Source organism: Budorcas taxicolor, chromosome 17, assembly GCF_023091745.1.
Source record: "Budorcas taxicolor isolate Tak-1 chromosome 17, Takin1.1, whole genome shotgun sequence".
NCBI classification, from domain to species: Eukaryota; Metazoa; Chordata; class Mammalia; order Artiodactyla; family Bovidae; genus Budorcas; species Budorcas taxicolor.
Window position 1 is genome coordinate 71,837,000 of NC_068926.1, and position 16,224 is coordinate 71,853,223.

The window sequence follows — 16,224 nt, forward strand, 5'->3', positions numbered from 1 at the left end:
CCTGCCGAGGGACCCTGAGCTCCTGCGGCAGGCCAGGCCCCGGTGGTGGTGGGGCGGCCAGTAGAGACGCGGATGCCTCGGCCTCTGAGGTCTGCAGCTTGGGGGCCTGGGGCCGCGAGACAGAGCAGAGGGGCAGGGTGTCCTGGGGGCGGGGGTGTGGGGTGGACCCACAGGATGAGGGGGGCCGCCTGGTCCAAGGGGGCTGGCCAGCCTGACAGCAGCGAGAAGTGATTGATGCAGGAGAGTGAGGGCAAGCGTGGCCTTTCAGCGGGCGGGGCGGGGGCAGCGACTGGAATTTAACTTTCAAGAGATCCTTCGTGCTGCCTGGCGAGGCACCTGGTGGCTGGGGAGAAGCCAGTGTGGGAGCTGGTGGGGCCCAGGCTGCGGGCAGGGACAGCCAGGGGGCCTGGGAGGTGGGCAGGGCTCCCCCCACCCCAGGACTACTTGGCATCGGTGGCCGGCAGGGAAGTATGCGGCCCTGGACGTGGAGGCCACCCAACCGCTGCTGCAGCTGCTGACCTCGTCTCTGAGCAAGGCGCGTCTGAACGCCATCAAGGCCCTCACCATGCTGGCCGAGGCGCCCGAGGGCCGCAAGCTCCTGCAGTCCCACGTGGCCACCTTCCGGGCGCTCGAGGAGGACCTCAGCCCGGCCGTGCAGCGGGCGGCGCAGATCGCCATCAAAGTCATCGAGTGGAAGCCCTGAGTCTCCTACCGCACCCCTGGCCCCGCGACTCCACGCCCGAATAAACGCACGGGGTGTCTCTATCTCGGTCCGAATGGTGGCACCCGATGGGTCTGGAGTGGGTCACGTGTCTCCTCTCTCTTGCCAAAGGGGAAACGCCCGGCTTGGGAGGACTGGGTCACAGGCTGACCTCGGGTCCCGGGGACGGGTGGGAGGCCTCCCTGCACCCCCTTGCTGCAGTCGAGGCCCCTGGGAGGGCAGAGCGCAGGGATGAGGCGGAGGAGGGGGCTGGACACTGGGGTGAATGGGCCCTTGGGATGCGGCCCTGCTCCCTGGATCAGCCAGCTTCCCACATGGGATGGCAGGAAGGAAGGTCATGGATGCCACCCCTGTTGGGCTCTTGCTGGAGGAGGGTGAGTTGTAAGAGGACCCCCCCACACACCCCAGGGATGAGTGCTCCGCACAGGGTAGCCCCTTAAGGCCTCCCCCTCAAACAGCTGAGCTCCCCAAAGCCAAGTCCCCTAAGTGAGCCTGGGCTGGCCTCCCCCGGCCCTCCCGCTGCTGTCTGCAGGCTAGAGCGTCTGTGTCTGCATCTGCGGGGATGGGAGGTGACGTAGCAAGGAGAAGCAGGCTGCTGGGATGGGCTTGTGAGGGGACGAGGAGGCACGGGGCCCCGGGGGCCCCCAGCCCACCCTGGCTGGCGGTCTGGCTCCGTTTCAGGGTTGGACTCTTTTGCCTGGGCTGAACCAGGGCCTTGCTCTCCAGGACTCACACCAGCTTTTTTTCCCTCGTTCCATCCGCAAACAGCAGCCCCACTTCCTGTGGGAAAGAACCTCCCACAAAACTAGCATCCCCGGGGACTGAGTGCCTTCCCCGCGTCCTCCCGGGGACTGAGGCCTTCGCTTACCTAGGAGGGACACAGGGACGCCTGCCTCCCGGGGATGAGCCCCAGGCAGGGCCCCTTGTTCCGGGAGAGGCCGGCTGCCGGGCCCAGGGGGCTTTCAGATTAACTCTCATAAAGCGGCGCTTTGCTCTGAGGGGCCCGTCGGCCTGCCTCCAGCGCGCCACCTCCTGGCCGCCGAGACCCGTGCACGGGGCCCCTCCCTCCCTGCGGCCGCCGTCCTGGCCCTCCGCCCGGGGCCCCGGTTGCGCCCCGCTGGTTTGCTCTGTAGAAAGATCCCCCTTTCCTAACCTGGCCGCTCTGTCCCCCTCTCCCGCACCGTCTCGCCTGCCTGGCGGGCTTCCTCTACCAGCTTCCCTTCTCAGCTAGGGCGGCCCGCTGTCTTCTTTCCCTGCAACCTAAGTCGCTACCGCCAGCTCCTCTGTCTCCCGTGTTCCGGACCCCTGCAAGCAACTTGATACCGACCCTTAAGTGACTCCCGGGTGAGAATTAATACCAACCCTTCACCAACTGCTTTGAAAAAAAGAGAATAGGCAGGGACACTTCCCAGCTTATTCCATGAGGCTAATATCACCCCCATCCCCAAACCAGGCAAAGACCTCACGAGGAAAGAAAACTATAGACCAATGTCCTCTACATGAGCAGACACAAGAGCTCAACCAGATGCTAGCAAACCAGACCCAGCCGCGTGGAAAGAGCCTCATATGCCACAACCAACCGGCATTTCTCCCAGTGATGCAAGATGGGTTCAACGCGAGACGAGGAACCAACGAACAGCGAGCGAAGAGAATAAAGAGCAGAAATCCCACGGTCACCGTCACAGGCGCAGGAAAAAGCACTTGACAGAATCCAACACCCATTTCATTAAAAAAAAAAAAACACCTTAAAACTAAAACAAAATAAAAAACTCTCAGCAAAAACGTCCCTGGTGCTCCAGGGGCCAAGAACCCGCCTGCCAGGGCAGGGGACACGGGCCCGGGCCCCAGGCTGGGGAGACCCTCCACGCCCCAGAGCAGCTAAAAAGCCAGAAATACTGAGCCCCCCACTGCAAGCACAGAAGCCCATGTGTCCGAGGGCCTGGGCTCTGCGCAGGGGAAGCCACCCCAGGGAGAGGCCCCCACTCCCTGCAGCTAGAGAGCCCAGGCACGGCAGTGAGGGCCCGGCACAGCCAAAAATAAACACGGAAATAAAGCTTTGAAAACAGCAACATAGGGATAGAGGGAATTTCCTCACGATCACATCTGCAAGAACTCACTGCTAACATCACACTCGACCGTGAGACGCTCGATGCTTTTCCTCCAAGACCGGGAGCAAGACAAGGATGTCCGCTGTCACCGCTCCAAACTCGACGCTGTACCGGAGGTTCTAGCCGGGGCCGTTTAGGCAAGAGAATGAAATAAAAGGCATCCGGGTTGGAAAGCAGTTGTCCGTACTTGCAGATTACAGGATTTTATGTGTGAAAAAATTCCAAGGAATACACTTTAAAAATATAAGAATTAACAAATTCCACAAAGTTACAGGTTCCAAGATCAAGACACAATTTCTGTTTTTCTGCACCTGAGCAATGACCCATCTGAAAATGCAATTAAAATGAAGGGCAGGGGACGAGCAGAATCCATTGTGTAGAAAATAAATAAGCTACAAGGATGTACTGTACAACACAGTAAACAAAGCCAACCTTTTAATATAGACGGTGTGACCTTTAAACATTATGACTCACTGCGTTGCACACCCGTAACTTACCTAGTATTGTGTATCAACTGTATCTCAACTTTAAAAAAAGCCTCATTCACTGAAGCATCAAAAAGAATAAAATACCCAGGAATCAACTTGGACACGTGAAACTTGAGTGCTGAAGACCACATGCTGTTGAAAGCAATGGAAGGGGCCCTAAATGCCAGGAGGACGTCCCACGTTCACGGACCAGAAAGACCGGACGCAGTCAAGATGGCAAAGGGCGTCTTCACGCCACTCGGAGTTCGCGTGCCCCACACGGAGCCCCGCCTCCTCCCGTGCCTGCTCCCGTCCTGCGTGGCCCAGCGCTGGGGCTGCGGCATGTGCTCAAGCTGGAGAGCCATTGCTGGGCCCTCCTTCCAGAAGCCCAGTGACCCGCGTCCTGTGACTTCTGCTTGCTGGCTTCCCTTGGTGCTGACTGGTTCCCTTGTCTTTTCTGCTGCTGACTTGCCTGGATTCCTCTAACAGCCTCCTGGTGGGTGTTCTCGCCTCCTTTTCACCTCCCCAGCAGCAGTCAGCAAACCTGGTCCTATTCCTTCATGGCTGAAGCTCCCAGCGACTCAGCATCCCAAAGCATGTGAGGCCTGCAGGTTGGGCCCCTGCCCACGCTTGCCCTCCCCGCCCTCACAGCTCTGCGCCCAGGCCTGCTCACACCCTTGCCTCACCTGTCCTCCCACACACTGCCCCTGTCGCCCTGCTGGCTCGCTGACCTCTGCTTTAGTCGAGGGAGGCCTCTTCCCTGGGGCGCTCCTGCCGCTGTGAATGTGTGCGGAGGGCCCCCTTTACTGGGTTTCCTGACTGAGCTCAGTCTCCTGCCCTGTGAAGCGTGGCTGATCTGGTCCTTCCTCCTGGGCTGGTTCCACGGCTTGAAGGTGGTGACGGCCCCGGGCAGGGCACAGCGGGCCCCACACTCGGCACTGCCCATCACCACCAGCACTTCGCTCTGCTTCCCAAGACCACGAGTTCTGCCCATGACGGTTTCCCAGCAGTGCTGGGCACAGCAGGCACTCAGACATGTCAGCTGAAGGACTGAACGGGGGGAGGTGGGCTGGTTCTGACCACACCTTCAGAGGGTGAGTTTGCAATGCTTTTGGGCCTCCCCCAAATCCCTTTGACGTATCTGAGACTTTTTCTAAAGACTCGAATTATTTATTCTGGTCTGAGAAGAAGAAAGAGGACGGGGTGGCTGAGGACGCCCCTGCAAAGACACAGCCCAAGAGTGGCCTCAACCCGACCGCTAAGGGGATCCAGCCCAGGGCTCGACTCCCAGTAGCAGGCAGACTGGGAGGCGCTAGGCGGAGCTCGGCAAGGAGGGACGCTTCCTCTCCGTCTGTCCCTGAGAGGCGCAGCCAGACAGAAGCGGGCTGCAGGGAGGCCTGGTCCTCAGGCAGGGAGCAGCTCAGCCCACCACCGTCCAGGCAGCTGCCAATGCCTCTGTCCATGGAAGCCCTGGCCTGTGTGACCTTTGGCGGTGGGCTCAGCCCCTGTGGGTGGGCATCTTTGCCAGCAGCTGTACCTTTCCAGAGGAGGAGAGAACACTGCCAATGGAGGTGGGCACGGGAAGGAAATGGTGGCAGCGGACGCAGGCAAGGCTCCCAAGGATATCAAGAGATAAAGCGCCGGAGTTAGCGTGGAAGCCAGTGTCTGCGGCGGGGCGGTCTGTAGGGGGTGGCTCAGTGAGCAGAGGGCAGGCGTGCTCACCGGTGCCTGCCCTCGCCGCCCGCGGGCCGCAGCCCTGGGGCTCGGGGTGCACGCTCGGCGGAGTGGCCCGGCGCCTCGTCCGTGGGCCGCCCCGGGACGTGCCCGCCCCCGCGCGGCGGTTAGTAGAAGTAGACGTGGCAGAGCCCCGTGAGCAGCAGCAGGAGGAGCCCGCAGAGGCCGAGCACCTTGCCCCAGAGGAGCTGCTCCTCCAGCGCCTCCTGCTGCTCCGGCCCTCCCGACGTGGCGCCGTGCGCCGTGCCTTCAAGCACGTCATCCTGCTCTGTCTCAGGCACGACCACCTCTTCCGGGGCCAGCTTGGGGCTGGGCAGCAACTCCAGGCCACAGAACACGTCCCAGGCCTTCCAGAGGCAGCCCCTGTCCTCTACGAACATGTCTGGAACCGAGGGGATGGGCAGGATCAGGAGGCCGGCACACAGGAGGGGTCTTCCCAGGGTCTGGCGTCTCGTGGGGAGCCCCGAAGGGAGGCCGGTGGCCCGGCTCCCGGTGCGGACAGCAAGCCTCAGCCCTGGCTGCCCTGGTAGGGGTGCCTCCCACCAGCCTCGGGGGCACGGAGAGGGGCCGGGGGCCACGATCGCCTGGCATCAGCAGAGACTTCGGCCAGTCCAGAGCCCGGCTGGCACAGGGCAGGCCTCCCCTGCGGGCCCACACTGAGCCCAGCTCTGCAGGTCCAGGGTGAGAGGCTGCGCCTCGGAGGACAAAAGAGCCCCGCTGCCCTGCTCTCTCTGCTTAGCAGCCCTGGGAGTGTCTTCTCCAGGCAGCACCAGCCTCACGGCCCGACCCGAGGACCTTCTGGGTCCTTGGAAGGGGAATTGGTGGTTTTCTCCAGGAGCGTGGGGAAGCCCAGGAATTATAGGCAAATTTCCACCCGTATCTCTGGGCCAAATCAGTGAAACGCCTCCCTCTGGGGCTTGGCCTGCCTCCGGCGTCTGGCAGTACGGCCCGCCCCGGCCAGCACCACGGCCAGCTCCACGCGCACGCGGCTGGGAACAGTGCCCTCCCTGATGACAAGCAGTGTGCCCAGCAGTGCCTGCGGCCTGCTCTGCGTCTCCTCCCCTTGGGCAGCGGCCGCACCCGCTGGGTCCCGAGGCTGAGGCAGCACCTGGGCTTGTGGAACTCACCAGCCACTGCTGCTGGGGCCTGTGTCACGGGGGAGGGGCCGCCGCCGGGGACCCCAGAGACGAGGCCCGGCCTCTCAGATGCCGCTGTCAGCTGCCAGGCCCAGAGGGCTGACCCGCCATGTGGCCACAGCCCAAGGGCTGTATGAAGGGAGGTGGGACAGGCCAGTGGCCGAGAGCGTGTGCTCTCGAGTCAGCCCGCCTGTGCCCGACCTCCCAGCCCCACCACCGCTGGGTCGTGTGCGAGCCGGGGCAGACACTTCCTGGGTGGGGCCGCAGTTTCCCCGTCTCTGAACTGGGATGATAATGGGCCGGTCACACCCAGCAGCTGGCACATCCCCTGTGCACGGCAGGTGTGCACAGTGTCATCATGGTCATCCACCCATGACTGAGGACAGGACTGCGAGGGGCCCCAAGGACAGGCCCTGCACACTGGCCCTGACAGGCAGCTTCCCCCGTACTCCAGGGAGAGCGCTCCTGAGAGCGTGGCGCCCTCCAGAGACCCGGGGCCACCTGGCTGTGGGTGTCAGGAGAGGGCCCCTGGCGGCAGTGGAGGCGGGGCCCCAGGACGATGTCCCCAAGACATGCCTGCCACAGCGCCCCCTCCGCACCCCCGCCCCAGTCCCTTGCTGCAGACTCAGGACTAATCCTGTTAGGCTTTAATCCCGCTTGCATCAGAGCTTCAGGAGGTGCAGGCGCCCTCCCCATGGCCCCACACGCCTCTCTGACCCCCTGCTGAGCGCTTTCCCCTGGGCCTCCTGGAGACCCCGACCCAAGCCTCTCCTGGACACTCTTGCTGCTGGGACTGAAACTCAGGTGTCCATAGAGGCGTCCCTGGCACCCTCGCGGGGGCAGCTGCCCACTGCTCCTTGAGGACAACGCCTGCCTGCTCCCAGAAGCCTCTGGCTTGAACCGCTGTGAGAGGTGCCGTGACCCGCTGTCCCTCCCCCCACCCCGTCCTGGGGCACACGGTAATCCGTGCATCCCTCCCGCCCCACCGCAGACACTTCTAGATCGCCAGACACTTCTGGTTCTCTGCCCTTAGCTTTGGGCCAGACCCTCCCCTCCTCCCCCTGCACGTGCTGACACCTCCCACCTCCATATTCCTGGGCCAGAACCCCAGAGGGGGGTCTCAGAGGCACCACGGGGCCTCCACCTCGAGGCGCAGACCGAGGGCTCGGGGGCGGGAGCAGGCCCCTCCGGTCACTGGCTTCCGACTTCCCTCTCACCTGGCTCTGCCTGGGGCTTGGGGCTCTTCACCTCTGTGTCCTCGTCTAGGTCCACCCTCTCTTCCTGGCTGTTCCGCAAACTCCAACAGAGGCGGTGGAGCTGAGGGGAGACAAGGGGCCTGTCACCACCAGGGCCCTGCCGTCGGGCTTACGGTGTCAGAGCTGGGCCCCAGGGTCTCCAGGGGCTGAAAAGAGGTGTGGTCACTGGTTCCAACAAGGGAGGAAGGAAGGGGTGGGGTGGTGAAAGCGTGGTGCTCGGGAACCCCAGGTCTCAGTTCTGGCCTCGCAAAGGGCGAGCTCAGTGTCCTGGGCTGGACACTGTGGGTACGAGGCACACCTCAGTACCAGAAGGCAACTGAGGTCCAGGAAGCTGTGCCCTCCAGGCTGGGAGAAGCGGCCCCTCACCCCTGGTCTGCTGCTCCTGAGTCACCCACAGGGCGGACCCAGGGGCTGATTTCCTACCGGAAGAACCTCCTGGCTGTCAGAGACCAGCGCTCACGCACAGCCCAGGGCAGGCTTGGCCTGCCTCATCTTGGTACCCAGTGGCCTGGCCCCGGCAGGGCTCAGCCACTCACACTCAGCAGGTGTCTGCAGGTGCAGAAAGCCGGCCCAGCTCTCGTCCAGACCCAGGGGAAGGGGCCTCACAGGCCCCTCCCCCAGAGCGCCTCCTCCAGTTTCTCACCCTGGATACCCAGGACCTCCCTGCTGGCCTCCAGCTCAGCCAAGCCCTGGGGAGCCCTGCTAGGCCCTCTGGCCACGCCCTTGCGGGTGACACACCGGCGTCTGCTCAGGCCCAGCAGGGCCGCTGGCTGGTCTTGGAGTCAGGGACAAGTGACCACACTCCTCTGAGCCCAGGCATTTTATATTCCAACTAGAGTAGCAGACACCTCCTCCTGGGCAGGGCCAAGCGGCTGGGGCATGCGGGCCGCTGGCCACAGCTCTGCGGGCAGTACCGCCCCCCCCCCCCCACCAGCACCCCCACTGGCCAGGCCAGCGGCCAGGATGACCCTGCTCACATTAACTCACACCAGAGTGAGTGACCTCAGCGCTTCACAGAAAATTTGTGTTTTAAAACTCAAACATCTCACTCTCGGTGAATACCTCATCGGAAGATCGCCTTTTAGTTCGGCTCTGTGCTTAAGGCACGGAGGTCACTTGCCTATTTCTGACCCGTATGTCACCCCGACTCCCAGCCCTCCGGCTTCTCTTCAGCTGCTTTCCCCTCAAGCTGCTCCCAGGAGGTAGGGGCCGCGGGCCGACCCGGAGCACGCCCGCCGCGGCACTCACGTGTTTGTCTGGAATCGGCACGGTGAACATGGAGACGCCCAGGACGGTGAGGAGGCTGACGGTGAAGAGGGCCACGGCGAAGTAGAGGTAATGCACGCCGCAGATGGCCCGGGGGCACCTCCTGTTCTCGGAGCAGCTCCAGGGCCCGTAGGCAAGCTCGGCCAGCATGCGGACGGAGCCGATCACAAGGCCGCTGGCCAGCCCCCAGAAGGCGCCCTGGCAGAGGAGGGGCCCGAGTCACCGGGAGCAAGGCGGCACTGAGCCGAGTCGCCCGGTTCCGGAGCTGACCCCGGCACGGCAAGGGCTGCACGCACCTCGCAGAGCCGTCTCGGCACCGGGAGACACCACCACCCGGGGCAGAACAAAGACCCGAGGGGCGCGCACACTCTACCAAATCCATCGGAGAACTCAGGGAGTACTGGAGACATGTCTAAGTCAGATGATGAGGACGCATCCCAAACAGTGTCTGAGAAGACCTCAGTCTCGCCTGCTGCGGTGGGGGCACCTCCATCTCCCCAGCTACTCAGGCGCAGACCCCAGGAGTCATCCCTGGCTCCTCCTCCGTCCACCCTGCCCTGCCACCGATCCATCAGCAAGTCAGGCTGTCATTTCCACGGAGACCACCTCCGTCACAATCATCCGCTGTTTCTCACACAGGGGGACGCCCTTCTGGTCTCTGCTTGCCCGCAGTCCGCGGAGCCCGCGTGAGCTCTTCGAAGCGCGGGTCAGGGAGCGCCCTGCCTCTGCGGAAGCCCTGGTGGCCCTCCTGGCCGCCCTGAGAAGCAAGGCTCGGCGGCTCAGCTGACCTCACCTGGCTCCGCCCTCCTGTCGGCCCCCTCCGGCCACCAGGCGTGCCTGCCCCGTCTGCCCGGCCTCTGCACGTGCCCTTCTCTCTGCCCTGGTCTCTCCCCAGACCTTGGTGGTTCCGGCTCACCCTTCAGGACTCCGGCTGCAGGCCACCTTCTTAGGAGAAATCTCCCGCTGCCCTGGCTGGTGCCCTTGTGCCCCACGCCCTGCCCCAGCGTCTGCCCTGCTCACCTCCATGATACTTCTTTACTTTCCCCCCCTTCTTTACTCTTAAGCAGCACTACTCCACTCCCAGAAATCTTATCTGCTAGCTGGGTATCATCTGTCTCCTCCGCCGAGACACTGCACTCCTCAGCGTGAGGACTTCGACTTGGGCTTGGGGCCAGGCTCAGGGAGGCTGGATGTCGGAGGAGGAGAGGATGCAGTGTGTGTGGGAAGAGTCCTGGAGAAAGAATTGAAACCAAAGGCCGGGTGAGCGGTCCACAGGCCCCATTTATTGAAGGAGACGTGCAGGAAAGGGCAGACCAAGCAACAGATGAGGGTGAGGGAGACGCCTGGAGAAGTCCTCTAGGCCAAGGAAGGGACCCACAATATGCTGTGACCTTGGACCAGGGTAGCCGGACAGCCACTGACAAGCTCCCCAACCTCCCTTGGTGGCAGGCCCCAACACCCCGAGAGTGACTCAGAGGTGGGAGGCAGGTCGTCCTGGCCGCCTGCTCCTCTTGCCCACACGGCTCCCAAGCAAGCACAGGGAGGAGGATTTCCGGAGCCCAGATGCCCCCTCACCCCATTCTCGGTGCTAAACTGAGTCCTGGTGAGTGGAGCCGTGGCTTGGTGGTAAAGAATCCACGCCAACGCACGAGACTCAGGCCTCGTGTGGGTTCGATCCCTGGGTTGGGAAGATCTCCTGGAGTAGGAAATGGCAACCTACTGCAGTATTTTTGTCTGGAAAATCCCATGGACAGAGGAGCCTGGTGGGCTACAGTCCAAGGGGGTCACAAAGAATCAGACACGACTGAGTGACTGAGCGTGCGCCCACGAGCTGAGCAGAGCAGGAAGCACTAGCCAGCTGGCCTGGAGGACTGAGCCTGGCCTGAGCCTGCAGGAGCCAGCAGCCAGATGGAGGTGGACGAAGACTCTCACGGTACAGCAAAGACTCCGTGGGGAAGGAGAGGGGCTGCGGAGGGCAGGGGACAGGCAGTCAGCACCGCACGTGACCAGCAGCGGCCGGGCCCGGGGGCTGCGTGCGGAGAGGCCAGGGCCGTGGGCAGGCAGGAGCCAGGTCTCAGGGGCGCTGAGCTCAGAACGTGTGCAAGGCAGGAGAGACAGGTCAGGCTGTGACTCCACTAACCAGTGAAAACGTTCTGGCACACCGTGCTTCCAGTCTTAAGGGTGAGATGGTCAAACGGTTAGCTGGGATCTTTCTTTATCTAGTTCTACGTGTGGTGGAGGAGACGGTCTTCGTGCAGGGAAGGTGGTAGGAGCCCGGGACTGACCATCTCCCTGAGTGTCCGACATCTCTGAGCAGGAAAGCATCCTCCTGCAGAGACCAACAGCAGAGGGCCCGCCTGTGGCCAGACAAGCGTGTGGGAGGGCCCCACGCACGCTGCCCCACGCACGGCACAGCTGGAGGTGGACGGCCGTGGGAGGGCAGAGGACAGATCAGAGGCTGCCTCCCGCCAGCCCACCCTGCTGTGTGAGCCACCTACCTGCTCAGTGACTCTCTTGCAAAATATGGCCAGCAGGAACACGGCAGCCACGGGGGGCGTCAGGTAGCTCAGCACCGAGTGCATGTACTCAAACAGCTGCTCCCTGTGAGCCACTTGCAGAGCAGGGACCCAGGCGATGGAGACAGCGAGCAAGACTATAACGAAAAACCTGGAAGTGAAACCAAAAGTCAACGACAGCTTGATGAGTTGTTGTTGTTTTTTTTAACCTGCCAATAAAATATCTGCAAACCATAAGCTATGAGCTCGTCCTGATTACGCCTCAGGTCAAACTCGGACGCCTGTTCCTGAAGTGTGGCAGAGACAGCCACACCCCTACACTCTGACAGGGCCCGAGGGTTCCTAAAACCCCTTCAACTTCTGGACTGGATCGTGGGTAGATTTCCATCACATTTGGAGGGTGCGTCTTGAGGTGGTCATGCTTAAAATATACAATACATGGAGAATGTTACTTTCTTGAGGGATAACACATTTCTACACATTTCAAATGGAGCAGTGATGCGCCTGGCTTTACAGATTGGTGTCGGCTCCCTTAAGCCCTCGGCTGCTCACGCCGGAAAACTGCCCAACAGTCCACAACGAGCAACCGAGCAACCGGTGAAAGACAGAAAAGGCTGAGCACAGATTCCATTGCCTGCAGAGGGAACTGCCTAGGGCTTTCCACTGAAACCCCTGAAGAGCCATGCCTTGGAAGCAGAGAGTGTGTCCGGGACTAAGAATTCATGATAGGACTAGAGAAAACTGACACGGAGGCGCTCTAACCCAGCATAAGCGCGAGGCCCTCTGCGTCAGCCCGGAGGGGCGGGGCGGGGACGGAGATGGGAGGGACGCTCACAAGGGAGGGGAGATGTGCACGCCTCTGCCTGATTCATGCTGAGCTTTGACAGAAAACAACAAAATTCTGTAAAGCAATTATCCTTCAATAAAAAATAATCAAAAAAAAAAACAGGCCTCCTTAAGTTCAAGGGAATCAGCTAGGAATTTACCTGCATACTTGAACAAAAGCCAATATTCTTCAGAGGAACATGATCCAGAATTCCTATTATCTACAATGTTAAGTATATAATAAGCTTTTCTAGGAATGGGGAGAAGTAAGAAAATGTAACCTATAGTCAAGGAAAACAGAGGTCAATAGAAATCAACCCCAAGATGGTTCAGGTATTAAAATGACCAAAGACTTCAAAGCAACTACTACAGTTATCGGAAAGGGTTCAGAGGAAATTAGAGTTACGAGCGGGCAGATGGGAAATCAAGACAGAAAATGGAATACTATAAAAAAGTTTTAAAACAAACCAAACAGATACTCCAGAGCTAGAATTCCAGTTGAAAATACGAAATGAAAAACGCACAGGTTGGCCTTAACAGTAGATTGGAAATGGCAGAAGAAAGGGCCAATATCCTCAAGGGGGACTGATGAAAATGGAAACTGAAGAACGCAGAGAAAAAAAAATTTTTAAATAAACAGTGCCTCAGTGAGCTGTGGGACAATATCAAACGGCTAATATGTGTGTAAGCAGAAGAGGGATGCAGCAGACAGATATGCAGAGAGATAATGGTCAACGATTTCCCAGACCTGGTGAAAAACATTAATTTACAGATTAAGAATTTCAGCAAAACCCAACCAGCACACCCATAACAAAACTGTCGAAAACCAAAAATGCAGGGAAAGTTGTAAACGCACAGGAAAGAAGGCGCGTTACGTACACAGAGCAGCGCTAGGAATTACAGACGACCGCTAATCAGAGAGGAGGAGCTCGGCAGCCTCGGCAGCAGTGACAGCAGGCTTGAAGACGGACAGAGGGCCTGACAGACACTCTTCCGAAGAAGACGTTCAAATGGCCAACAGGCATACCAAAAGGTGCTCACCACCACTAACCAGGCAAAGGCAAAAAACTGCAACGAGATACCATCTCATACCCGTTAGAACAGCTGCCGTCAAAAAGACGAGAGATGACAAGCGCGGTGAGGAGGTGGAGAAGAGGGGGCGCTGCGGACTGCTGCTGGGAGTGAATACTGCTGCAGCCACTATGGAAACCAGGATGGAGGTTCCTCGAGAAACTGAAGACAGAACCACAGCTCAGGTCAGTTCACTCACTCGCTCAGGCGTGTCTGACTTCTGTGCGACCCCACGGACGGCAGCACGCCAGGCCTCCCTGTCCATCACCAGCTCCCAGAGCGCACTCACACTCACGTCCTTCGGGTCGGTGATGCCATCCAACCATCTCAGCCTCTGTCGTCCCCTTCTCCTGCCTTCAATCTTTCCCAGCATCAGGGTCTTTTCCAAGGAGTCAGTTCTTCGCATCAGGTAGCCAAAGTACTGGAGTTTCAGCTTCAGCATCAGTCCTTCCAATGAACATTCACAATTTTCTTTAGGACTGACCAGTTTGATCTCCTTGCAGTCCAAGGGATTCTAGAGTCTTCTCCAACACCACAGTTCAAAAGCATCCATTCTTCAGCGCTCAGCTTTCTTTATAGTCCAACTCTCACATCCATACCCAACTACTAGAAAAACCATAGCCTTGACTAGACGGACCTTTGTCAGCAAACTAATGTCTCTTTTTAATATGCTGTCTAGGTTGGTCATAGCTTTTCTTCCAAGGAGCAAGTGTCTTTTAATTTCAGGGCTGAAGTCACCATCTGCAGTGATTTGGAGCCCCCCAAAAATAAACTCTTTCACTGTTTCCACTGTTTCTCATCTATTTGCCATGAAGTGGTGGGACTAGATGCCATGATCTTAGTTTTCTGAATGTTGAGTTTTAAGCCAACTTTTTCCACTCTCTTCTTTCATTTTCATGAAGAGGCTCTTCTTCACTTTCTGCCAGAAGGGTGGTATCAGCTGCGTATCTGAGGTTATTGATATTTCTCCCGGCAATCTTGATTCCAGCGTGTTTCTTCCAGTCCAGCATTTCTCATGACGTCCTCTGCATAGAAGTTAAATAAGCAGGGTGACAATATACCGCCTTGACGTACTCCTTTTCCTATCTGGAACCAGTCTGTTGTTCCATGTCCAGTTCTAACTGTTGCTTCCTGACCTGCATACAGGTTTCTCAAGAGGCAGGTCAGGTGGTCTGGTATTCCCATCTCTTTCAGAATTTTCCACAGTTGATTGTGATCCACACAGTCAAAGGCTTTGGCATAGTCAATAAAGCAGAAATAGATATTTTTCTGGAACTCTCTTCCTTTTTTGATGATCCAACAGATGTTGGCAATTTGATCTCTGGTTCCTCTGCCTTGTCTAAATCCCACTTGAACATCTGGAAGTTCATGGTTCACATACTGTTGAAGCCTGGCTTGGAGAATTTTGAGCATTACTTTGCTAGCGTGTGAGATGAGTGCAAATATGTGGTAGTTTGAACCTTCTTTGGCATTGCCCCTCTTTAGGATTGGAATGAAAACTGACCTTTTCCAGTCATGTAGCCATTGCTAAGTTTTCCAAAATCTGATGGCACATTGAGTGCAGCACTTTAACAGCATCATCTTTTAGGATTTGAAACAGCTCAACTCGAATTTCATCACCTCCACTAGCTTTGTTCATAGTGATGCTTCCCAAGGCCCACTTGACTTCACATTCCAGGATGTCTGGCTCTGGGTGAGTGATCAGACAATTGTAGTTATCTGGGTCATTAAGATCTTTTTTGTATAGTTCCTCTGAGTATTCTTGCCACCTCTTCTTAATATCTTTTGCTTCTGTTAAGTCCATACCATTTCTGTCCTTTATTGTGCCCATCTTTGCATGAAATACCACGTGACCTGGCAATTCCACTTCTGGGTATATATCGAAAGGAAACATGGATCGCTATCTTGAAGAGATCGCTGTACACCTTATCCTGTTTTTAATAGCCAAGACAGAGAAAAGCCTAAATGTCCGTTAACGGATGGATGAATAAAGAACGTGTGGTACACGCACACAGCCTATTTTTCCTCTTCTTCCCCCTCCCCCACCTCAAGGCATGTCAGATCTCAGTTCCCTGACCAGGGACTCAATGTGAGCCCCCTGCACTGGAACCACAGAGTCTTAACCACTGGACCACTGGGGAAATCACTCTATTACTTGTTTTCTGTTCAACCTACCTTTCACTTAATTTTTACTCTCCTGACTTCTTTTGGGCTAATCAAATATTTTATTGGCTCGTTCGTGTTTTACTGACTTGTTACGCATCCTAGAGCTGTCCTTATGTCGTTCAGTCTGGAGGCCACACATGCACCCTTGGCACGCCTCGGTGTGGTGCCAGAGACCCTGGGACCATCTCCGCTCCCTGCAGCCGCTCTCGCTCCCGCTGGGATTCCCGGTGTGTGCTCTGCTCCTCTGGCTTGCTGCCCCCACAGGCGTTTCTCCTTACTGATGTCAGCACCCGCTCTCTTCCATTTCCCATATACTCACACTTGATGGCACTCTCCATCCTCCTCTGAAGGTCAATTCTTCCATCCAGGTTATTTCTCCTGCAGCCTAAGACTCCCCTTCGGTATCTCTCATCATGAAATTCCAGTGGAACACAGTCTCTCGCCTTGCATTCATCAGGAAACATGTCTGTTCCACTTTCACTCCGGAGGCTGTCCTGACGGGCACTGAATTCCAGGTGGGCAGCTTGAAGACGCCATCCCACTGCCTCCTGGCCTCTGTGGCTTCTGCTGAGAACTCCACTGTCTGCGCCCTGGCCACCGTTTGCAGGCGATGCGAGTCCCTTCCTTCTGGCTGCTCCAGAGGTCGTCCAACTCCGTCTCCAGCAGCTCCACCGCCATGCAGTCTGGGTATGGTCGCCTTTGGATTTATCCCGCCTGAGATTTGTGGAATTTCCTGCATCTCTGGATAGCTGTCCAGATATTTGGAACATTCTTGGTTGTTATCGTTTCAAAATTGCTCCTACAGTTACACATATATAATTCCAATAACATAACATATTATATTCACCTGTGTTCCAGGTGTGTCTTTCTTTTCCTGCATGCTTTATCTCGGAAATTGTCGACTGATCCGTTTTCAAGCCACTTACTGTGTCCTCTGCTTCAGCCAATCACTTGTTAG

General features: G+C 57.9%; 2 protein-coding genes across 2 annotated transcripts in view; one reads left to right on the plus strand and one right to left on the minus strand.

Annotated features, from left to right (window-relative positions):
- The window catches only part of RSPH14 (radial spoke head 14 homolog), a 47,271-nt gene extending 46,540 nt beyond the window's left edge, over nucleotides 1-731 (plus strand). The window contains exon 6 of the mRNA XM_052654501.1: nucleotides 465-731. Coding sequence (XP_052510461.1) covers nucleotides 465-703 — 239 coding nt within the window. The 3' untranslated portion in view covers nucleotides 704-731. The remainder of the gene's footprint in view (nucleotides 1-464) is intronic.
- A 4,406-nt stretch (nucleotides 732-5,137) lies between these two features.
- LOC128062146 (sodium/glucose cotransporter 1-like) overlaps nucleotides 5,138-16,224 on the minus strand; it is a 46,903-nt gene continuing 35,816 nt past the window's right edge. Inside the window, exons 12-15 of the mRNA XM_052654485.1 lie at nucleotides 11,187-11,355; nucleotides 8,671-8,886; nucleotides 7,384-7,483; nucleotides 5,138-5,412 (exon numbers count right to left, since the gene is read on the minus strand). Of these exons, the coding sequence (XP_052510445.1) occupies nucleotides 5,138-5,412; nucleotides 7,384-7,483; nucleotides 8,671-8,886; nucleotides 11,187-11,355 (760 nt within the window). The remainder of the gene's footprint in view (nucleotides 5,413-7,383; nucleotides 7,484-8,670; nucleotides 8,887-11,186; nucleotides 11,356-16,224) is intronic.